Source organism: Pan paniscus, chromosome Y, assembly GCF_029289425.2.
Source record: "Pan paniscus chromosome Y, NHGRI_mPanPan1-v2.0_pri, whole genome shotgun sequence".
Lineage (NCBI taxonomy): Eukaryota > Metazoa > Chordata > Mammalia > Primates > Hominidae > Pan > Pan paniscus.
The window spans coordinates 44,455,845-44,480,963 of NC_073273.2; the positions used below are offsets into that span (position 1 = coordinate 44,455,845).

A 25,119-nucleotide genomic window follows, 5' to 3' on the forward strand; every position below is an offset into this window, starting at 1 on the left:
AGATCCTCCCACTTCAGCCTTCTGAGTAGCTGGGACTACAGGTGTGCACCACCATGCCTGGTTAATTACTGTGGTTTTATAGAATTGGGGTCTTGCTATGTTGCCCAGTCTGATCTCAAGCTCCCAGCCTAAAGCAACCTGCCTGCTGCCTAGGCATCCCAAAATGCTGGGATTACACTCATGAGCCACCACACTCAGCCTTTTTTTTTTTTTTTATGTTATTCCAGCAATAATTCTTTTTTTTTTGGCGGGGAGACAGAGTCTTGCTCTGTTGCCCAGGCTGGAGTGCAGTGGTGCGATCTCAGCTCACTGCAACCTCTGCGTCCCGGGTTCAAGCTATTCTCCTGCCTCAGCCTCCCAAGTAGCTGGGATTACAGGTGTGTGCCACCACCCCTGGCTAGTTTTTTTTTTTTTTTTTGAAATGCAGTCTTACTTTGTCACCCAGGCTGGAGTGCAGTGGCACGATTTCAGCTCACTGCAGCCTCTGCTTCCCAGGTTCAAGCAATTCTTGTGCCTCCCGAGTAGCTAGGACTACAGGGGCATGCCACATGCCCAGCTAATTTTTGTATTTTTTGTAGAGATGGGGTTTCACCATCTTGGCCAGGCTGGTCTCGAACTCCTGACCTCAAGTGATCCACCCACCTTGGCCTCCCGAAGTGCTAGGATTACAGGTGTGAGCCACCACACCTGGCCTAATTTTTGTGTTTTTTGTAGAAAAGGGGTTTCACCATGTTGGCCAGGGTGGTTTCGAACTCTTGGCCTCAAGCAATCCTCCCGCCTCAGCCTCCCAAAGTTCTGGGATGACAGGCATGAGCCAGCGCGCCTGGCCATTGAAGAGATTATTCATTCCAAATGCCAGATGTGAGCTTCAGAGGACCCTTCTCCAGATAGAATCTTCTCCGCCCTCCACGACGGGGAAGGAGAATCGTCTGACTTTCAGCAAAAACGCTGGCTCCAAACATGGCCTATGGGTGGTGTGTTCACTCGGCCAGTTTTTAATACGTGCAGGACACAGTCATGTCATAGAAAGATTTTTCAAGCTTAACTACCCCTCCCTGATGAAGTGACATAGTAGACATTAACTCTCTAGAAGGCCAAGAACGATGGCCTGAGATAAACATGCCAGACATGTGTTTTCTTAGCTATTTTTTTAAAAATGACCTTGTAGTCCTAGGTGAGGGCTACAGATTACTACCTCTTCAAAGAAAGCCTAGAATTCAAGAACTGTACCCATAAAAATAATAAATACCTAAAACAAGGGTAGACTACCCACTTTTCTTTTTCCACAAACATTCGTTGCATATTTTAAGAATTCACATTTTATCAGTGATTAAAATGGCAAACGGGTGTTAAAATCTTTGGCCAAATTAGTATCTCTTCTGCCAAAGAAGTTGCTTAAAACCAGGCATTTTGCTAGAAGCAAAGTCCCTGAGAATTGAGAGACACTAAAATACGAAGCTATTGTCCTCGCCCCTCCCTCTCTCCTGTCTCTCCTCTCTCCTTCCCTCTTTCCTTCCTTTCCTCCTTTTCTTCTGTTTCCCTTTCTCCTTTCCTTCCTTCCCTCCCTTCCCCTTCCTTTCCTCCCTTCCCCTTCCTTCCTTCCTTCTGCCTTCCTTCCTTCCCTCCCTCCCTCTTTCCCTTCACTCCCTTCCTTCCTTCCCTTCCTTTCCTCCCTCCTCCCTTCCTTCTTTTCCCTCCCTCCGTCTTTCTTGTCCTTCTTTCCTCCCTTCCTCCTCCCTTCCTTTTTTCCCTCCCTCCCTCCTTCTTTTCCTTCCTTCTCTCCCTCTTTTCCCTCCCTCTCTCTTCCTTTCTTCCCTCCCTCCTTCCCTCCCTTCCTTCCTTCCCTTCCTTCCTTCCCTTCTTCCCTCCCTTCCTTCCTTCCCTTCTTCCCTCCCTTCCTTCCTTCCCTTCTTCCCTCCCTCCTTCCTTCTTTCCTTCTCTCCTTCCCTTTTCTCTTCCTCCCTACTTCTTTCTCTTTCTCACCTCATTTTGTTTTCTTTACAGTTTTAAAAGGAATTCTGTCTGTCATTATTTTCTTGTCCCATCTAAGGGAAAAGGTTATGAAAAAGGAGACAGGAGATACATCACCGGCACTTCCATGGAGAACACAATGCCTGTTACAGCCAGGGTGGAAGCGACCCACATTCCCACCTCCCACCTGGTTACTGACGTTCTCCAGGGCCAAGCGCAACTGAGGATACTGCGTCACAAGCCTCTGATCGTTAGGGTGAGTGTAGGAGCTTTTGTAAACACAAGGACAAGGCGAAGCGTGATGTAGGGGTCAGGTCGCCAGCCAGGGCATCGTGGGCAGGTGACCAAACATAAAATCCGCGTCACGTGGGCACCTGGAGCAGGGCTGGTTTGCTGGGGGGACCTCTGCAGCTACATCACTTGGGAGCACTTGGCACAGAACACCCGTGCCTCCTGCCAGTAGCTTTAGGAGGCCAATGCCAGTGCAGTCCGCCAGCTCTCAGACATTCTGCTTCCCCTTCTCAACACCACGTGGGGGAGAAACAAGAAGACAGAAGCCAGGTGCACCTACCCTCTTCCCCTTCTTTCCTGTGGCTGCCTCCACCATCACTGCCTCCTTTTCCTGCAAGACAAAAACAACGTCTGCAATGGGAAGATTTGGGGTCAAGGAAAAATTCACAGCCAGGACCGTGAAGAGGCTGGGGTCCGGCTTCTTACACTCTACGGGGGTACACGTTACCCAGCTACAGAGCTGGGGTCCTGCCTATTACACTCTAAGGGTGCATGTTACACAGCTACAGAGCTGGGGTGCTGCCTGTTACACTCTAGGGGTACTCTGAGAACCCATACTCCCAGGCATTATCACTATTCTCAGGGCTTTAATATTCACATTCCTTAAATTACAGAAAACAGCCTAATAAAATGAAGCTGAAACAACACTAGTTATTTGCAAGAACACACAGGTGAACGGATGGGTGAGGAGGTGGTGACAAGGGCCCATTCATCAGGCCCTGTCCCTCAGAAAAGTGGGGCAGCTGCCTGGGCCCTGAACTCTTCTCCGAGGACCGAACCTCTACGGGGCAGCCTTTACTTCCCACATCCTTGAAGCCTCAGCAAACAGGCAGAGTTCCCACAGAGATGGCTGAACATTTCACTGTGAGTTCACAGAGAGCTGACAGTTTAGACCCTGTAGTGATTCTACAGAGCAGGTGGGCATCATGGGATGGAGAGAGAAAAGAGACAGAAAACAAGATAACTGTACCTTCTCCACCTGAAACGCCATCCGCAAGGTCAGCATCTGAAAAGCTACCTAGGAAAGAAAATACAGCATCACCTGTCAACCTGGAACTCCTCCAAGGGTCTTCATGTCTTAGAATAAAGGAAAAACTCATGAAAACCGGCCTGTTCATCAACATGGTGAAACCCCATCTCCACTAAGAATCTAAAAATTAGCCGGGTGTGGTGACAGGCACATGTAATCCCAGCTACTCGGGAGGCTGAGGCAGGAGAATCACTTGAACCCTGGAGGTGGAGGTTGCAGTGAGCCAAGATGGCACCACTGCACTCCAGCCTGGGCAAGAAGAGCTAAACTCAGTCTCAAAACAAAACAAAACAAAAAACCATAAATAAAGTGGAAAAACGTGAGCATAATATTGCATGCTGGCAATATTTATGTCTGTAAATAAATGAAGGAGGCTTATAAATCAATAATGTCATATCAGAATATAAGAATAAAAGGCAAAGCATACAATACACAAAATAAGAAGTATCCACGGCCAATTGATGCAGGTTTTTGTTTTTTTTTTAATTTTAAAAGTAAAGTCATGAAACCAGGAGAAAGTTGATAGAAAATTTCACACTATTTGCAAAGGTTTCCTAGGTGATAACTAATATTGGAGATGGTGTGAAGACAGGGACATTTGCACACACCCCTGGCATCAAAATAAATTGGTAAAATTCTGCAGCAAATTAACAACCAGGTCAAAAGCTATGAAAGTACTCATATACATTGATCTAAACTATTTGAATGCTAGAAATGTCTTCAAAGGAATAAAAATAGTGCATGGAGTTGACTCAGATTTGCTTTGTTAATTCATAATTCTAAAATGCCAGAAGAAACATAACATTTTCAGAATTAAGGATTAGTTAAAGGAAGTATATAATTATATATGTAGTATGTAATAGTACATGATTATCAGTAAAACTCATACGATAGAAATGATTACATGACATGAAAAAATATTCATGGACTATCAGTAAGCAAAAAGTAATGTTACAATGCAGTACAAACAAAAGACTTGGAACTTTATTTAAAATTTATTTCATTTAGATTAATATATAGGCTGGGTGAGGTGACTCGTGCCTGTCATCTCAGAGATTTGGGATGCTGAGGCAAGAGGACTGCTTGAGGCCAGGAGTTTCAGACCAGCCTGGGCAACATACTGAGACCCCATCTCTACAAAAAATGAAAAAACTAACTGGTCACGACGCTGTGTGCCTGTAGCCCCAGCTACTTGAAAGGCTGAGGCAGGGGGATCTCTCTAGCCCAGGAGTTGGAGGCTGTGGTATGCTCTTATATTTAATATGATCACACCACTGTACTCTAGCCTGGACAACAGAGTGAGACCCTGTCTCAAAAAAGAAAAAAAAAAAAGATATATAAAATACTAGCACAAATAGCCATCAAAATGTCAACAAGATATGGACATCATTAATATTCTTCTGTGTTAAAAATTAAGTATGTAAACAAAAAAACCTAAACATATAAACTTTCGACAACCATTCAGCTAAAAAAAAAAAAACTGGTGCTATTCGAATTACGCTGAAAATGCTGTGATATGTCAGAAAAACTGACTTAAATATTTAAGGGCAGAAAGATTTAAAACACACTAGCTTCTCCACAAGGAATGCGTATGCCAATACTTTTCTCTTTATCAAGTCTACATTTAAATTCTTGTATGCAATTTTTTAGAAGCTCCATAAGATGGAACTTGGAAATAAAAGTAGCAAACTAGTCCAGGCACAGTGGCTCACACCTGTCATCCCAGCACTTTTGGGAGGCCAAGGTGGGTGGATCACTTGAGGTCAGGAGTTCGAGACCAGCCTGGCCAACATGGCAAAACCCTGTCTCTACTAAAAATACAAAAATTAGCCAGGCATGGCAGTGTGTGCCTGTAATTCCAGCTACTCAGGAGGCTGATGCAGGAGAATCACTTGAACCCAGTAGGTGGAGGTTGCAGTGAGCCAAGATGGCACCACTGCACTCCAGCCTGGGTGACAGAACAAGACTCTGTCTCAAAAAAAAAAAAAAAAAAAAAAAAAAGCAAACTAAAAATAAAATCCAAGCTAAATATATATTTTTGAAATGTACATTTTCCATTACATGAACATGGGCATTACACTGCACAGGCAGTCAACAGTAAGCACACGCTCATCTGAAATCACCTCCTCTCAGCTGACATAAATATCGCTGAATTCTGAACAACATGAAGACATCCCACAGGGTCAGAGACTCTTACCGGAGGAACTAGGGTGGTTGGGGTTTGGATTTGGCATCGGTTTGGGTGGGTTCGGTGGTCGTGGGTCGTCTGTTTGTGAAAGATGAGAGTTGCAATTTTAAGTGCCTTGCAGTAAAGAAAATGAAACATCAGTTTACACACAGATGGTTCCCTGAACAGAAATTGGACCTTGGCCTTTGTCCTGGTGGGGATACCTGTACACACACAGTCTCCTGCCAGTTTCCGCCCATCAACTTTCAGCCACAGTTCTTAATGTCAACTATGTTTAATAAAAATTAAAGCGGGTGTCCACACCAGCTACAGAATTTCTAGGGCCAAAATAAAAAGGTGGGACCCATTTTTCAAATTTTCTTAAGTATTCCAAGATGGCGGCAACAGAGCAGTAAACCAGTATGGTTCCCATGCGAAACCAACATGCCATGGGGTCCTGTGCCACCGCACACGTCACATGCTGGTGAAGCCAGCCCTGGCCAGGGTAGGCACATTTGTCTCATGTCCTTCCAAAGACTGTAAGAGTTTTAAAATAAAAGCACACGTAGTGGTTGTAAAGAAAAACCCAACGACAACAGCAAGAACAAACCGACACACCTGTTCCCTAGGTTTCCACTGTGAAAACTGGTTCCCTTTATAATTTAAATGGGAGAATTCTCTCTGAAATGATCATAATTGGGTGATAATAAGCAGATCAGCAGCAGAAGAGATTAAAGGATAATACTCACCATTTTCTCCATCAACAACAGCATCTCCTAAGTCAAAGTCATCCCCTAAAAGAGGGGAAAGAGCAGTTAATACCAAATTCCAGAGAGAAACGAGGAAGGAATGACCTCGTGAACAGATCAAAAACACACCACGGCCCCACATTCCTAAATACTTTTCTGAATATCAGCTTGACCAGGATCTCATTAGAAAAAGTGAATTCCTGACCATTTTTACATCACTATTCTCTCAGATAAAGAGAGTAAAAAACAGAGAGACAGAGACAGAGAAAAAGCTAGGAGAGAAGCTCTCAGAGGAGAGGCAGTGGGGAGAGAGAGAGAGAAATAAAGTAATTTATAAATGAATTGTGTTGCCTGGACCAAGTTGAAATTCCAATTCTGCCTGCACATGATTTTCTCCTGTTGACTCCTCATCCCATTGTCCTCTCCTCCCAGGTCCCTAACAACTTTGGAAAGGTAGACCCTAAGAGAAGGGGACAGATGACTGTGATCAGATTTAGGCTAGAGGGTGTCTAAAACGTGGCTCTAGCAACCCATATGTGCTCTGCAACTGATGTGACAGTTCACCATGGCCTCAGATCTTGTCTTCTAGTATGAAGAATGATTTTGAAAACCCAACTAAGATGGAGGAATGGTTGCTGGCATCCACCCAACAGCATGTACTGAGCCATCCTGAGTGACGTATGGGAATTTCCAGTCCCTTCCTCAAGGAGACTATGACAGTATGAATTCAGACGCTCAACACCTACTCACTGGTGCTATCTGCATGATTGCTTAGTTCAAGGATCTGGGGACACAGGGTCCCTTTGCTCATGAGCTGACACTCTAGACAGGAAGCCCAGTAATGAAGTGGAGCTATTAATGTTTTATATTAGAAAACTCAGAAGTGCTAAGACAAGACAGTGTCTTAGCTGTAAGACACCGATGCCATAAGTTTCGGCATCATTTTTACTCTGTTTATCCGCCAGTGGGGTTGCCCCTTGGGGAATTCCATCACGTGGACCTCGTTTCTGACTTTTGTTTGAAAGAACAGCATTGAGGGCCGGGTGTGGTGGCTCATGCCTGTAATCCCAGCACTTTGGGAGGCCAAGGCGGGTGGATCACGAGGTCAGGAGATCGAGACCATCCTGGCTAACATGGTGAAACCCCGTCTCTACTAACAATACAAAAAAATTAGCTGGGCGTGGTGGCGGGTGCCTGCAGTCCCAGCTACTCGGGAGGCTGAGGCAGAAGAATGGTGTGAACCCAGGAGGCGGAGCTTGCAGTGAGCCGAGATTGCGCCACTGCACTCCAGCCTGGGCGACAGAGCGAGACTCCATCTCCAAAAAAAAAAAGAAAAAAAAGAAAGAACAGCACTGAGAACAAATGAGGTGTGTGCCCACAGGTTGAGAGATGAGTTCACTTGTTGGTCATCATGGGGGAGATCTCAGCACCAAATGCTCTCTCTCCCAGGAAGTTGAAATCTAAAGACACAGGCCGTGCATGGTGGCTCACGGCTGTAATCCCAGCACTTTGGGAGGCAGATTGCCTGAAGTCAGGAGCTCAAGACCAGCCTGGCCGACATAGTGAAACCTCGTCTCGACTAAAAATACAACAATTAACCAGGTGTGGTGGCTGGTGCCTGCAGTCCCAGCTACTGAGGCATCTGAGGCAGGAGAATCACCGAACCCGGGAGGCGGAGGTTGCAGTGAGCCAAGATCACACCACTGCACTCCAGCCTGCGAGACAAGAATGAGACGCCATCTCAAAAAAAAAAAAAAAAAAAAAAAAAAAAGGGAAGAAAATCTAAAGACAGAGTAAGTCAGACCCTTAGAATAAAAGCACACAGAGATGTTGTCCAAATGGCCCCGAAACATTTCACATCAGCAACCATTCTCTTACTGGAATCACTACATGAAATGTAACATCACAACACAATTCCAGTATTAACTATTAACCAGACTCCAGCTGGAGCACTCCAATCACTTCTCTCTTCTTTCTAGTTGCCTAAGTCCCGTCCTGCTGTCTGAGAAAATGATTTGATCTTTTTCTTTGCATACTAGGAAGAAGCTCTTCTCACCAGCACTGGGTTTCTTGGGGATTGCAGTGGGTTTCTTGTTTTCATTGTCTAAAGAGATAAGATATTTCAGTTAGTAAAAGTTGCAGCTGGGAAAACAAGTGTCAACTCTTTTGTGGTTAAGGATGTTTCCTTTTCTTGGAAACAGTCGGAGAATGTTTTTAGCATTGTTTTTTCTCACCTGCCCACACCGAGCTGAGGTTTATAGGACGACTCTTGAGCCCAGAAAACAGGCACAGAGGCTGCTACCGGCCATGGTTTCCACAGAGACCCCTTCTCCACTTCTTTTTTTTTTTTTTGAGACCAAGTCTTGCTCTGTTACCCAGGCTGGAGTGCAATGGTGTGGTCTCCGTTCACCACAACCTCTGCCTCCTGGGTTCAAGCGATTCTCCTGCCTCAGCCTCCCAAGTAGCTGGGCTTACAGGCGCATGCCATCACTCCCGGCTAATTTTTTGTATTTTTAGCAGAGATGGGGTTTCACCACGTTGGCCAGGTTGGTCTCGAACTCCTGACCTCAGGTGATCCACCCACCTCGTCCTCCCAAAGTGCTGGGATGACAGGCGTGAGCCACCGTGCCCAGCCCTTCTCCACTTCTTGACGTTGAATGGGACTATGACTGAGACATAAGCCAGGAAGGCAGGAGAATGGCAAAGTTAGGAGAAAAACTGCCCTTTTCAGAGCCCGAGATCTATGCATGAGAAGGAGAGACACCGGACTGATGGCTGAAAGGCTGTTCACATTTCTCATATGAAACACACTTTTGGCTCCGTCAGGCCTCTGCCTAGGCTGCCCCCTCTGAGAATGGAAGCCAATCAGGCAAATCAGGTGGAGGTTGTAAGACTAAGGGCGCCTCCCACTGCAGGGAATGGTTGTTCCCAAGGGCCAAGAAGGGGTAGGTGGTCAGGAAAGAGATGATCCCCATCAGCACTGTTTCCGCTCAAACCATCTGCACTGCACCACAGGACATAAAATTAAAAGCTGGCCAGGTGCAGTGGCTCGTGTCTGCAATCCTCTCACGCCTCAGCACTTTGGGAGGCTGAGGTGGGAGGATTGCTCGAACCCAGATGGTCAAGGCTGTAGTGAGAGACAAGATCCCACCGTGGCACTCCAACCTGAGCAACACAGTGAGACCCCGTGTTGCTCACTGTACCAGGTGAGGTGGCACATGCCTGTAGTCCCAGCTACTCAGCAGGCTGAGGTGGGAGGACTGCTTGAGCCCAGATGGTCAAGGCTGCAGTGAGCCAAGATCCCAACACTGCACTCCAACCTGAGCAACACAGCGAGACAGTGTCTCAGAAATAAAAAAAAAAAAAAAGTAAAACATAAAAAAGTGAAGAGGGTGGCTGGGCTCAGTGGCTCATGCCTGTCATCCCAGCACTTTGGGAGGCCAAGGCGGGCAGATCACAAGGTCAGGAGTTCGAAACCAGCCTGACCAACATTATGAAACCCCATCTGTACTGAAAATACAAAAACTAGCTAGGCATGGTGGTGCATGCCTCTAATCCCAGTTACTCGGGAGGCAGAGGCAGGACAATCACTTGAACCCGGGAGGCAGAGGTTGCAGTGAGCCGAGATTGTGCCACTGCACTCCAGCCTGGGTGACAGAGAGAGACTCCATCTCGAAAAAAAAAAAAAAATGAAGAGGGCTGTCCTGGGTTGAAAAGCATTCCTCCGAAATCCACACCCACCCCAAACCTCAATAGGTGATCTTATTTGGAAACAGGGTCTTTGCAGTTGTAATCAGTTAAGATGAGGTTATAATAGATTAGGACAGGTCCTAATGACTGGTGCCCTTATAGGAAGGAAATTTGGGTATATGGAGACACAGGGAAGAGACCAGCGTTCACAAAGGCAGAGCCTAGAGTGATGCGGCCACAAGCACAGGGACGCCTGGAGCCCTCAAAAGCTGGGAGAAGCAGGAAAGATCCTCCCCTAGAGCCACCAAAAAGAACTGGATATAACTGCAGTGGATTGAGCAGTGGTCCCCGCAAAAGATATATCTACATCGTAAAGCCTAAAACCTGGTAATGAGACTTTATTTGGAAATAGGGTCTTTGCAGATGTGCTTAACAGAAGGATCTTGAGATCAGATAATCCTGGAGTAGAGTGGCCCTAAACCCAATGACAAGTATCCTTGTAAGACAAAGAAAAGGAGACACAGACACAGAGGACGAGGCCCCACGGAGAAGGAGGCAGAGACTGGAGTGATGAGGCCACAAGCCCAGGGACACCTGGAGCTCCCGGAAGCCGCAAGAGGCAGGAAGGATCCTCCCCTAGAGCCCCTAGAGGGAGCATGGGTCTGTCTACACCTTGATCTCAGACTTCTGTCGTCCAGGTCTGGAAGATGATAAATCCCTGTGGTTTAAGCCCCCAGTTGGTGGCACCTTTTTATGGCAGCCCCAGAAAACAAATACAAAGGGATGACAAGACCCAGAAGCTGATAGAGTGATAAGACGGAATTCCTTCAATTCCTTTTCCCATGCCCTTCACCGAGGGCTCTGGGTGAGGAGCGGGAGACAGGAAGAGCTGCAGAAAAAGGAAGGAGTGGCCCCATGGAGAGAGCGGGTGCCGATTTCCAGAGGGAGGATCCCAGCACTGGATGCCCCTCTCTCCTGGGGACCTCCATGTGCTCACCTCCTCTAGCCCCCTCCCCAAGGACCTGGCAAGTTTCTGCTCGGACTCTGACCATCACAGGACTGTGAATTATTCCACCAGGGTGGTTCATTTATCTCGACGAGGGCATCTTGCTTTTCCTCGTCATCTATGAGTCTGGTTTTTATAATAAGGCAGGTGGACACATACAGGCGGACTCCTTCACTGCACTTTGTCTTAAGGTGCTTTGCAAATACTGTGTGTTTTACAAACGGAAGGTCTGCAGCAACCCTGTGGCAAGCCAGACTCTCGGCATCGTTTTTTCCAACAGCACGTGCCCCACTTCCTGTCTCTGTATCTGCATTTTTTAGCAATAAGGTATTTTCAATTACAGTATACTGCTTTTAGAAGTAATGCTATTGCATACTGAAAAGGCTACAGTTGAGAGTAAACATAACATTTATATGTACTGGGAAGCCAAAAATTGCTATGACTCCCGTTATTGCGGTGCTCTAGAACCTAGCTGGAAATGGCTGGGATATGCCTGTATATACTATGTTAACATAAAATATTGACGGGATTTTTAAAAATGATGTTGATACTCACCAGGAAGGGCATCGGATAAATCGAAACCACCATCTAAGAGAGAAAAAAAGAGTCAACTTAGAAACAAGAAAAATAAAAATAAATTTGAATATTATAGAGATAAAAAAGATATGCGATTTTTCTGACTTTTTGTGATATTTAAAACAGCAACTTAAAAAAATTTACAAGGTGCTGTGGTTTCTCTTCTCATTCTAAATATTCACTTCCATGCCTAAAAGTAAGAATATGTTAGCCTAGGTTTTAAATAAATGATGACCTTCAAGCTTAGTAGAAATTAAAATAGTGGAAAAACACGATCATTTTGTGTATTATTCTTAACAGGCCGTTCCTTTCAAACAGATGAATACAATTTTGAATATGTACTGAAAACAACATGGGGAACAAAATTCTCCCTTTTTTATTGGCAACTTTCCTGTAATTACAAACCAAAATATAGTAGAAACACTAGACAACCCAGAAAGACACATGCATTATGCATTTTAAAAAAAATCTCATGGAATCCCACGGAATGAGGAAACTGGCATGCTGAATTATTGATAGGCTACCCTGTTTCTACAGTCTTTAATTACAACAATTTCAATGCTACTTCAACGTGGCCGGCCATCTCTGGCACACTGAAGAAAAGCCAGATTCAGGAAAATTTGGAAAAGTCGACTTGGACTGTTTGGTCAACTGGAGGAAGAGTCAGGATAATCGTCCACATCCAGCGTCCCCACTCCTCAGCACCAAAGGCATACAACATCTCTCAACCGTCAGGAAGCACCTGCCGGTGGGTGGCGGGGGATCCAAAAACAACCCGCAGGAGCCCTGTGAACACCGGAAGTGTGTCCAGTTCCACAACAGGTGCAAACGACCAGGCTATGCTCCTGCGGGTATAAATGAAGTGTGCGTGCATATGTCACAGGGGTATGTGTGTGTGCGTGTGCATGTATATTTGGGCATTTGCAGTGCACACGTATGTATTTGTGGGTTTTGTGTGCATGTATGGGGTGTGTAGGTGGGTTCTGTGTGTGCATATGTGTATGTGTTGTGGGTGCATATAGGCAGGTGCATGTATGTGTGGGTTTGTGTATGTGCATATGTGTAGGCGTGTTTTGTGTAAGTGTGGAGGTGTATTTTGTGGGTTTCTGTGTGTGTAGTGTGTTTTTTGTGTGCATATGTGTCAGTGCATGTTCATGTGGGTTTGTGTGTGCATATGTAGGTGTGCACAGTGTGTAGGTGTGTTTCTGTGTGCCTATGGATGCATGTATGTGTGGGTTCTGTATGCATGTGTGTAGGTGTTATGTGTGCATGTGTGCAGGTGCATGTATATGTGGGTTTGTGTGTGTATGTGTAGGCGGGTGTAGTGTGTATATGTTTTTCATGTGCATGTGTGCAGCTGCATGTGTGCATGTGTCAACGTGTTTATATGTGTAGGTGTGTTTGTGCATGTGTGGGTGTGTGCATTTGTGTGTTTGTGCCTGTGTGGGTGTGTGCATTTGTGGGTTTGTGTATGTGTAGGTGTGTGTAGTGTGCAGGTGTGTTTCCATGTGTGCATACGCATAGGTGCATGTATGCATGTGTTTGTGTGCACACGTTGTGTGCACGTGTGTGTATGGGTAGGTGAGTATAGTGTGAAGGTGTGTTTTGAGTATGTACATACAGGTAGGTGTGTCCACGTCTGCTTGTATGTCTGTGTGTGTGTGTACTCATGGCTGCGTGTGTGTTTCTATGTGTGTCAACAATAAGTAGAAAGTAGACAAAACCCTCGGAACAGCTCTGTGGGCCCCATGCCGGCAACCAGAGTGGAGTCATTTCCATAACCTCGGAGCCCTGAAATGGCTGTTTCCACAACAGGACACTTGCCAGACATCATAAATGCAATTACAGCTCCTTCTGCAGCACGCGGCAGATCTTTAGACAGTAGCAAGGGAGGATCCTACTGATCCGGAATAAACCATAAGGCAGGTACAGACACACGCATATATATATATATGCATTCATGTTCATATGTTTCCACAGAAATCTGTAATTGTATTTTTTGAAGTATTATTTTTTCTTTATTTACATCTTACCTCGCCTATTTATTTGTGGTGCAAACAGTTCAAAGCTACTGTCTTAGGCATTTTCAAGTATGCAACGCATTCTTACTAACCACAGTCACCCTGAGTACGGTAGACCCCTGAACTTATCCCTTCCTATCTGATGGAAATGTTGTACCCTTTACCCATCATTTCCCCATTTCCCCCACCCCTCACTCCCAACCCCTTGGTCACCGCCATTCCACTCTGCTTCTGTGAGTTCAATGGTTTTAGATTCCACGTAAGCGTGTTTGGGTCAGACGGTATTTGTCTTTCTGTGCTCGGCTTACTGCACTTAACATCATGTCCTCCAGTTCCATCCATGTTGTTGCAAATGGCAGGACTTCCTTCTTTTTTCTTTTTGAGACAGAGTCTCACTCTGTTGCCCAAGCTGGAATGCAATGATCTTGGCTCACTGCAATCTCCGCCTCCTGGGTTCAAGCAATTCTCCTGCCTCAGCCTCCTGAGTAGCTGGGACTATAGGCGCCCGCCCATCATGCCCAGCTAATTTTTTGTATTTTTAGTAGAGACGGGGTTTCACCATGTTGGCCAGGCTGGTCTTGAACTCCTGACCTCAGATGATCCGCCTGCCTCAGCCTCCCAAAGTGCTAGGATGACAGGCATGAGCCACCGCACCCAGCCAACCTCCTTCTTTTTTAAAGCTGAATACCATTCCATTGTGAATATACCCGATTTTCTTTGTTCATTTAACAGCTTTATTGAGGCATAGTTTACATAGCATGAAAGGCACTTATTCTCACTGTGCAAATGAATGACTTTTAGTGAATGTACAGAGTTGATATAGCACATTTTCTTTCTGCATTCATCCCTTGATGGGCTCTTCCGTTGACTGCATGTCTTGGCTACTCCGAATGGTGCTGCAATAAACATGGGAGGGGAGTGTCTCTTTGACATACTGATTTCCTTTCCTTATCCCAAATAAACATATATATACACACACATACACATACTATATATACACACACACTATATATACACATACTATATACATACATACTATATACACACACTACATATATACACACTATATACATACATACTATATATACTATATATACATACTATATATACACATACTATATATACATATACATGCTATATATACATACTATATATATACAAATTATATATTTATACAAATTATATAAACATACAAATTATATATATATATATATATATATATATATATATATATATATATATATAGACTTGCCCTGACTTGCTGGGAATACCCTGAAGGTTTAGAAGTCATCTCTGGGGCCGGGTGCGGTGGCTCACACCTGTAATCTCAGCACTTTGGGAGGCCAAGGCGGGAGGATCACGAGGTCAGGAGTTCGAGACCAGCCCAACCAACATGGTGAAACCCCGTCTCTACTATAAATACAAAAAAATTGGCCAGGCGTGGTGACACACGTGTGTAATCCCAGCTACTCAGAAGGCTGAGGCAGGAAAATCGCTTGAATCCAGGAGGTAGAGGTTGCAGTGAGCAGAGATCATGCCACTGCACTCCAGCCTGGGTGACAGAGGGAGACTCCATCTCAAAAAAAAAAAAAAAAAAAGTCATCTCTACATATCTTTATATGTAGATACATTAGTAGAGGGACTGCTAGATCACTTCATAACTGTTTCAATTTCCTCAAAACTCTCTTCCCCGGAAATGACAGTGCTTCCTTGAAGGCTTACCTTTGTTAGTGCCTCAGCAGTAGACGTGACTTCTAAACCCTATGGGCATTCCCAGCAAGTCAGGGCAAGTCCCCACCCCCTCCACCCCAACAAAGAGATTCCAAGAGTCCATAATGTATTCTTTAGCAAGAAAGACATTCTCTTTAGAAAGGTAGGAGGACTTAGTAATAAGCAGACAGAACTGTCAGAATGTTAAAGAAAAAAAAAAAAGCAGCAGCAATGACAAAACAAAAAACCCCACACATGTGAAAGTAAACTACAGATATTATTTTAAGTGTAACCCTTCTTATTTCTGTAATTTCACCCTCATAAACAGAAGATGATCATAGACACCGTCACTAAAGAAACAAAACAAAGCAACATAGGACAATCCCCTTAAAGTGACTCATCCTTCCCAAGCTTCAGGAAATACTCAGAAACGGCAGTCAAGGGCGTACGAGACTCGGAAGGTTTCTAAAACCAGAGTCTTGTCTTCTCCCACTCCTCGCTCACAGCAGAACCCAGGAAACTCCAGTGTCAGGAGGTGGCCTCCATTCCCCAGGACACCCCACGGCCGGAACACAGTGGTAAAACTAGGAACTCTCCTCCCAGGCTCCACCCCACGCCCTGCACTCCCATGCCCAGCTGCCTGACACAGAACACGCAATCCTAGCATGAGGACTGCTATATATTTCCACGGAAAGGGCATGTCAGCTGCAAAATCGCAGGGCACAGGGAAAACACAGTATGATCTCAATGCTTCCCTCACACGGGAAATGTCACATGTGGTACACATTTTTTTTTTCAAAAACCCTCCTGGCTTGCTGGGTTTTTGCATCTCTCCCTGGGCCTCAGGAGGGCTATTTGCCCACCCAGGTGTCCCCAGGCTTCCCCCAACCACCTTTGGGTTTAGGTCCATGCTTCTTGCTGGGCACCTCTGCATTCAACAGCTCTTCATGTGCTCTTTGCAATCAAGCCACATTTTGGATTTTTTCCAATGCAGGGCCTGGGTATACGTGTGCATGTCTATGTACGTGCACGTGCACGTCTATGTATGCGCACGTCTATGTACGTGCACGCGCACGTCTATGTACGTGCACGCGCACGTCTATGTACGTGCACGTGCACGTCTATGTACGTGCACGCGCACGTCTATGTACGTGCACGTGCACGTCTATGTACGTGCACGTCTATGTACATGCACGTGCACGTCTATGTACATGCACGTGCACGTCTATGTACATGCACGTGCACGTCTATACATGCACGTGCACATCTATGTACATGCACGTCTATGTACGTGCACGCGCACGTCTGTACGTGCACGTCTACGTACGTGCACGCGCATGTCTACGTACGTGCACGCGCACTACGTACGTGCACGTCTATGTACATGCACGTGCACGTCTATGTACCTGCACGTCTATGTACCTGCACGTCTATGTACCTGCACGTGCACGTCTATGTACGTGCACGTGCACGTCTACGTACATGCACGTCTATGCACGTGCACGTCTATGCACGTGCACGTCTATGTACATGCACGTCTATGTACCTGCACGTGCACGTCTATGTACATGCACGTCTATGTACGTGCACGCGCACGTCTATGTATGCGCACGTCTATGTACGTGCACGCGCACGTCAATGCACGCGCACGTCTATGTACGTGCACGCGCACGTCAATGTACGCGCACGTCTATGTACGTGCACGCGCACGTCTATGTACGTGCACGCGCACGTCTATGTACGTGCACGCGCACGTCTATGTACGTGCACGCGCACGTCTATGTACGTGCACGCGCACGTCTATGTACGTGCACGTCTATGTACATGCACGCGCACGTCTATGTACGTGCACGTCTATGTACATGCACGCGCACGTCTATGTACATGCACGCGCACGTCTATGTACATGCACGTCTATATACGTGCACGTCTATGTACGTGCACGTGCACGTCTATACATGCACGTGCACATCTATGTACATGCACGTCTATGTACGTGCACGCGCACGTCTGTACGTGCACGTCTACGTACGTGCACGCGCATGTCTACGTACGTGCATGCGCACTACGTACGTGCACGTCTATGTACATGCACGTGCACGTCTATGTACCTGCACGTCTATGTACCTGCACGTCTATGTACCTGCACGTGCACGTCTATGTACGTGCACGTGCACGTCTACGTACATGCACGTCTATGCACGTGCACGTCTATGCACGTGCACGTCTATGTACATGCACGTCTATGTACCTGCACGTGCACGTCTATGTACATGCACGTGCACGTCTATGTACATGCACGTCTATGTACATGCACGTGCACGTCTATGTACGTGCACGTCTATGTACGTGCACGTCTATGCACGTGCACGTCTATGCACGTGCACGTCTATGCACGTGCGCGTCTATGTACATGCACGTGCACGTCTATGTACATGCACGTGCACGTCTATGTACATGCACGTGCACGTCTGTACATGCATGTGCGTGCGTGGATGTGCTCATGTGTGCATGTGTATTTCATATACGCATCCTCATGCATTCATGTGGTTTGTGTGTGTGCACGTGTGTGCTCATGTACGTATGTGTGGGTGTATGGTGTGGGCACACATGTGCATGCATATATGTATTGCATTGCATGTGTGCACACGTTTTCATGTGCATTGTGTGCTGAATGCACACCTGTTTGCATGTGTATATGTGCACAAGTGCACTGCGTGAATATATATGTGCATTTGTTCATGTGTCTGTTTGTGTGCTTGTGTGCATATGTGAGGGTGCTATCTGAGCACACACCTGTGTGCATGCATATATGTGTGTGCATGTGCACTGCAGGAGTATGTGCATGTGCTTGTGTGTTTTCATGTGTGCTCACGTGTGCATGTGACTTGCTGTGTGGGTGCACATGTGTGCATGCATGTATATATGCATGACATGTGTGTGCATCCATGTATGTGCCTGTGTATGTGTGCATGCACATGTGTGTCTGTCTGGTGTGTGTCCATGGCCTGCCACCTCCCCAGCCCAGCTTGCCCCTCCCATCCTCCTCCATCACCCTCAGAGTCCACCAGGCTTTTCCTCCATATGACTTCCCTGGTCATAGCCACTGAGCTGGGACCAGGTGTCACTTAGAAGCTTCCTCCTTTTCTTGCTCCACCTGCCCTCAGAGGCCACAGTGACAATGCTCTGGCTCACTTCATGTTCCTTCCACTGACCCCAATGCCCCCATGGACCCCACACAAACCCAGTAACAGGGGAGGGCACAGGCCCTCCCGCCACCAGTGTCACCCCCAGGCAAGCCTGGATTGCCAACTTCCCCTCTGCTTCAGGACTACGGCTGACGTCACCACTGAGTGTCCAAACCCACTGCTCCCCGGACCCCAAGCTCAGCCGACGGGGGTCCAAGACAACAAGTCTGAGAGTGGGTGGCAAAGGACACAGTGTGCCCCTCACGCCCTTCTCCCCTTCTCCCTCCCTCTGCCCCTAGCCCTAGCCCTTGGAGAACTCGCCTCAGCCCCGCACTTGGAGCTTGTCTTCCATTCTTATCTCTGTGCTGTTTCTACAGTTTTTAATTAAAACAATTTCAATGTCACTCCAGGATGTCTGAAGGACAAGGACACCAGAGGAGAGACAACCCCAAGCATTCTATCATCGACCTTGGGCCCTCGACCTCAGCTTCCATCGCTCAAGGCTCTGTCAGTCTGTCCCCTGCCTCCAAGGTCTCCTTTCTCCCAGATACAGAGTCCCACCCTCACCATTTTCTCGTCGGGTGACTAACACTTAAGACAGCTCCCCAAACACCACCCCACAGAGAGTAGGGAGGAAAGGGAGGTGACCAGCTCTCGATTTCATATAGACGTGGGCACCCTGAATCACCCATAATCAGACGTTCACTCCCTGGTGGAATCTGGTACTGCAGACACCTCTGAGGCTAATCTTCCAGGTGTGTGAGGGACACAGTTCCCTATGTATGTGAAGGGATGCAGTTCCCCAGGTGTGTGTGAGGGAGGCAGTCCCCCAGGTGTGTGTGAGGGAGGCAGTCCCCCAGGTGTATATAAATGGATGCAAATGCACGTGCTATTGGCTTGAAGCCTCATGGGGAAGCAAACCCAATCAATGATCATCAGTCAGTAAAGGAATCTCTGTAAATGAAGCTATCGTCTCCTAACTCAGTCCACTGCTCTCTTTATTGCCTAGGATTCATCTCCCAATTCATCACATTCCCTGAGCTTTCAGGTGGTAGGCAGGAAATTGCGGGCTCACAGCAGACACCCCCACTTGCCTTTTGGCTCCTGAAAACGACCTCCGGGGCTACAAATGTGAAGAAAACACCAACAAAACCCACCCAGCAAGAGCTGCAACCATGCCCTCAGAGAAGGAGCCTGGTGGAGAACTCAGGTGCCTGTGTTGCGCGTTTACGGCGTTCAGCTTCTCTGCAAATTTGCAAAGAGACCAGACCCTCAGCAGAACCCCCAACTGCCACTGCTGTTTCCACCCGGCCCTCTCAAAGCTCCAGATGTTTCGGGGACAGGGTAATGGCTCATCAGGGCAAGGCGGAACGGACGACAGATGGCATGAGTCAGTCTGACAAGACACTTTCTACTGATTCAAACCATGTTTACTTTTTCTCATCAGCCAGGCAACTCAAAAAACAGGACGAACCCAGAGTGAAGTCCCCGAGGCCATATGGGGTGCGTGAGTTCCTCTGCAACGTGACTAAGGCTTGCACAATGCAGGAATGCACTCAACCGTGGCAAACGCAGGAGGAGAGCCAGTACCTGGGTTCTCTTTTTTCTGATTTTTTCTTTTCTTTTCTTTTCTTTTGAGGCAGAGTTTTGCTCTGTTGCCCAGGCTAGAGTACAGTAGCACGATCTCAACTCACTGCAACCTCCACCTCCTGGGTTCAAGTGATTCTCCTTCCTCAGCTTCCCCAGTAGCTGGGACTATGGGCATGTGCCATGACATCCAGCTAATTCTTGTGTTTTTAGTAGAGATGGGGTTTCGCCATGTTGGCCAGGCTGGTCTCAAACTCCGGGCATCAAGTGATCTGCCTGCCTTGGCCTCCCAAAGTGCAGGGATTACAGACGTGAGCCACTGCGCCCGAACACTTGGGTTATCTTAAACCCCATCATCACACCATTCAGGTGTTTCACATAAAATTAAAAATTAGCCAGGTGTGGTGGTGCACGCCCGTAGTCCCAGTTACTTGGGAGGCTGAGGCAGGAGAATCGCTTGAACCCGGGAGGTGGAGGTTGCAGTGAGCCGAGATCGCACCACTGCACTCCAGCCTGGGCGACAGAGTGAGCCTCTGTCTCGAAATAAATAAATTAATTAAATTTAAAAAATTAGGCAGTTCCAAGATTCCTATAACTTTCAGATTTTCATAAGAATAACACAATCATTACATAGTAACAGCAGCAGCCAGGGACATCATTTAAGCAGTGGTCTGTGTGCGCCTGCAGCTTTCTCAATAATGCCGTTCATCTCCATTAAGGGTGGGAGGCTGAAGACCCGCCACTGGCCTGGGTGTCCCTGCTGAAAAATGTCCAATTCACTCAAGCCCCAGCATCACCCCGGGCTGCTCACACCTGCTGCTGGCCACTCCAGTACTCATCTGCTCCTGCTGGTTTTCCACACCCTTTTCCAAAGCCCACTAAACACGAAACTTTCAGGACATTGTAGAAAAGGAGGAGGAGGAGGTGCAGAGGGCACGTGTGTGCTCTTTACTCGCTGCTGAGTCCTTTGATGCCAAGCAAAGGCAAAGCGTTTTTTTTTGTTTTTGTTTTTTCTTTTTTTGAGACGGAGTGTCTCTCTGTCACCCAGGCTGGAGTGCAGTGGCCCGATTTTGGCTCACTGCAAGCTCCGCCTCCTGGGTTCACACCATTCTGCTGCCTCAGCCTCCTGAGTAGCTGGGACTACAGGTGCCCACCACCACGCCCGGCTAATTTTTTTGTATTTTTAGTAGAGATTGGGTTTCACTGTGTTAGCCAGGATGGTCTCGATCTCCTGACCTCGTGATCCGCCTGTCTCAGCCTCCCAAAGTGCTGGGATTACAGGCAAGAGCCATTGTGCCCGGCTTTTTTTTTTTTTTTTAATTTTTTGGAGGTCGGGTGGAACCAGTCACATGGTCTGCCCCTAAAAACTTTCATTCCAGGTTTGGGGGGCCTCGGGAAGGGTCCCCAACCTAGAGGTAATTGTAGCTCAGAATGGTGCAAGAGAAAATGCCTCCACATTGGAGCAAGCACCGGAAGTCCTCCTGTGTGGGAATAGCAGGAGGCAGCTGATACATTTCATTTTACTATTTTATTCAAATGGTCAAAACACCCTTATTTTTCTGTTGCTAAAAACCGAATCGCTCTGGAAGTATTGTCCTCTTTTTCAAGATGTGTCATTTAACACCGGGCAGATATCGGTCACAGGGTACAAAGGGTCCATGAGACAGGAGAAATAACTTCAGGAAAGCTCAGAGACACCATGGCGACTGCAATTAGTAACAATGGCTTGAATATTTGAAAACGACTAAAGGAGCCCATTCTGAATAAGTGTTCTCACCACACACAAAAAAGTGCTGCAAAGTCTGTGAGGTCATGCATATTTAAATCCATTTCACCATGGATACATACATCAAGACACCATGTGCAACCGCATAAACACATACAATGTGTATTTGTCAATTAAAAGAAATAAACACATCATTAAAAAAAATCTGGCTCTGAGATCTTACCAAACATACTGTAAAATTACAGAAAAGAGTTTAATAGTGTCATAAATAGTTTCAGGAATACACCAGAGTGTCATAGCCTCAGAAATACTCCAGTGCTGGGTCCAGCTTCCCGTCAGTAACAGGATGTGTGCCAGTGACTGCATATCTGAGTACAGAAAACACAATGTGCCACATTACAGACAAGTGCGAGGAACTCCGAGTTCACCAAACATCCTACACTTTAGATTTAACCGCTGAGTCCAGCGCAATCCGTTCACCCCATGGAAAGCTATGAACGCAGTGGGTGATAGTGGCTGCCGGGCCCTGGAAACATTCTCTGCTGGCGAACTATGGAAAGGAAAGGGCTTCATGTCTGTAGCAATAGTTAAACTCGTCTCTCTGTCTTCTTAGCTTGAAAATTATACATAGGTGGCTGGGTACAGTGGCTCACGCCTATAATCCCAACACTTTGGGAGGCCAAGGTGGGAGGATTGCTTGAGCCCAGGAGTTCAACAGCAGCCTGGGCGACATGATGAAACCCCGTCTCTACAAAAAATGCAAAAATTAGACAGGTGTTGTGCTGCACACCCATGGTCCCAGCTACTTGGGAGGCTGAGGCAGGAGGATGGCCTGCACTTGTGGAGGTTGAGATTGCAGGGAGCTGAGACTGTACCACGGCACTCCAGCCTGGGCAACAGAGAGCAGACCCTGCCTCCAAAAAATAGGCAGGGCATGGTGGCTCACTCCTGTAATCCCAACACTTTGGGAGGTTGAGGCAGGCAGATCACTGAGGTCAGGGGTTCGAGACCAGCCCGGCCAACATGGCAAAACCCCATCTCTACTAAATTAGCTGGGCATGGTGGCGTGTACCTGTAGTTCCAGCTACTTGGGAGGCTGAGGCACAAGAATCTCTTGAACTTGGCAGATGGAGGTTGCAGTGAGCCGAGATTGCACCACTGCACACTAGCCTGGGTAATAGAATGAGACTTTGTCTCAAAAAAAAAGAAAGAAAAGAAAAAAGAGAAAAATTATATGCAGGTGGTTAAACTGCATATACTTTCTTGTCTGCGGTGGCCTAAGGTACAAGGTAACATCTCGGCTTCATCCTAACTAGGACGACGGCACAAGGGTATAGACGTGATAGAACAAGCTCTTTCCTGTAATTTTACAATATGTTTGGTAAGAAGTGGGAAACTTTCTTTTGTTCGTGTGCCATAACTCTGGGAATGTCCCCTGAGCTAGGCCAAGTTTTACAAGAGGCCAAAGAATGGTGTGAATGTGTGGGCTGGGCTGAGCACGCCTCACACCGGCAGTTCTCAGAATCGCCCTGCGAGGGACCTGGGGAGACGTGCAATCCTGGGTCTCACCCCCAGACATTTTCATTCTGTGGTCTGGGGTGAGGCTCATGAGCCTGCATTTTTAACAAACTCCACGGTGATGCTGAAGGACCCCGCCTTCAGGAGTTTTGAGGCTCAGACAACAGCAAGGCAGGGCTGCTCGGGGTTCCCTGCTCTCCGTCCCTGTCACCCCTTCCACAGGCAGATGCTAGCCCAGATCCCATCCCTACAGGAAACTGAGTCATCACCCCCCAAGGCTGACGTGGAAACACCGGAAACTGACTTAGGGGCCTCAGCACTTTTTCCAACTTCATCCCAGCCACTCCCCGACTGCTGATCTCCTTTCAAAGTGGTCTCTGCCCTGCAGTTTTGGACTAGCTTGAAATAACCCCTCTGCCGGTCCCAACTATTAGCAGTTCACAGAGCCCTGTGTGTCTCTGTAAAATGATGTGAGGCCAACACACACACATACACACACACACACACACACACTTAACAGCTCGGTTTGTTAATTACAGCTTTGTTATTCAAAGTAGTTATGTTTTATAAAGTCTCAACGAACACTGAATTAGCGAATAGTGAACTATTGCTCCCACGTAAATACAGGGCTACGTTCCCAGAGGTCATGAACCAACCACTACCTAGGCACGTTTTATGTGGGTTTCTGTTTAAAGACACCGTAGTGAATAGACATTGTGGAGTCACTCACATTGATCTCAAAGCCAACAGCACTATAACTCGTGCCTAAATGACGCTCATCAAATGTGTATTTTCCCCGTGAGACCATGCCAGCTTTCCTGTACTTAGGGACGCTAGGTAGCATGTCAGCACCGACTTGGGGATATTTGAAAGCGCAAAATCACTGACAAAAAGCACGAAAACACAAAACACAGGACACCAAATAGACCTTGCAAAGAACCCTGTTGACAGTATGCGCTGGCCCGAGAAGGCAGGGTCTGGCTTTGTTGAACCTCAGCTGAGAACACGTGCTATTGAGAAGCTCAACTCTGGCCAGGTGCGGTGGCTCACGCCTGTAATCCCAGCATTTTGGGAAGCCGAGGCGGGTGAATCACTTGAGGCCAGGAGTTTGAGAGCAGCCTGGCCAACACGGTGAAACCCCGTCTCTACTAAAAATACAAAAATTAGCCAGGCGTGGTGGCTGTAATCCCATGCCTGTAATCCCAGCTACTCGGGAGGCTGAGGCAGGAGAATCACTTGAACACAGGAGGCGGAGGTTACAGTGAGCCAAGATCACGCCACTGCACTCCAGCCTTGGTGACAGAGGGAGACTCCATCCAAAAAAAATAAAAAATAAAAAGTTCAATTTTTTTGCTGTTCTGTGCATGAACAAAATAGCCGAGGGTAAGGAGAAGAACATAAAGGGTAACTATTGGGTCCTGGGTTTAATACCACAGTGATGAAATAATCTGTACAACAAAACCTCATGACACATGTTTACCTAAGTCACAAACTTTCACATGTATCCCCGAACCTAAAATGAAAGTTTAAAATAAAAAAATTAAATGCCAGGAATATTGATGTGGGGATGACAAATACATTTTAGTAAGCAGGCAAGTCACAAATACAGAATCACTGAATGATGAAGATTGCGTGTACCTAGGTTAAAACAAGTTAATAACAGTATTTCTCATGGTGTCCAAAATATATCATTGTCTTTCTCAGAAGATTTAAAATCTCTTCCCCTCTGCAGCATCTTGTGAATTTGGTTGTTACACCATGGGACCGATACAGGGGCATCCTGGGGGTGGGGTAGGGGTAGGGGGTCACAGAATTTGGGCCCCTCGTCTGCCTCATTGGATCCTCTACCTGGCCATGAAAGCCCATTCCTTCTTTCTGAACCTGGAAAA

General features: G+C 46.9%; 1 protein-coding gene across 3 annotated transcripts in view; it reads right to left on the bottom strand.

Annotated features, from left to right (window-relative positions):
- Positions 1-25,119, bottom strand: part of LOC100994485 (CD99 molecule (Xg blood group)) — a 52,155-nt gene that overhangs the window by 15,972 nt on the left and 11,064 nt on the right. For all 3 annotated transcript variants that reach the window (XM_055107009.3, XM_057301224.2, XM_057301225.2), the window contains exons 2-7: positions 11,460-11,492; positions 8,265-8,312; positions 6,209-6,253; positions 5,490-5,558; positions 3,233-3,280; positions 2,543-2,593 (exon numbers count right to left, since the gene is read on the bottom strand). In XM_055107009.3, coding sequence (XP_054962984.1) covers positions 2,543-2,593; positions 3,233-3,280; positions 5,490-5,558; positions 6,209-6,253; positions 8,265-8,312; positions 11,460-11,492 — 294 coding nt within the window. The remainder of the gene's footprint in view (positions 1-2,542; positions 2,594-3,232; positions 3,281-5,489; positions 5,559-6,208; positions 6,254-8,264; positions 8,313-11,459; positions 11,493-25,119) is intronic.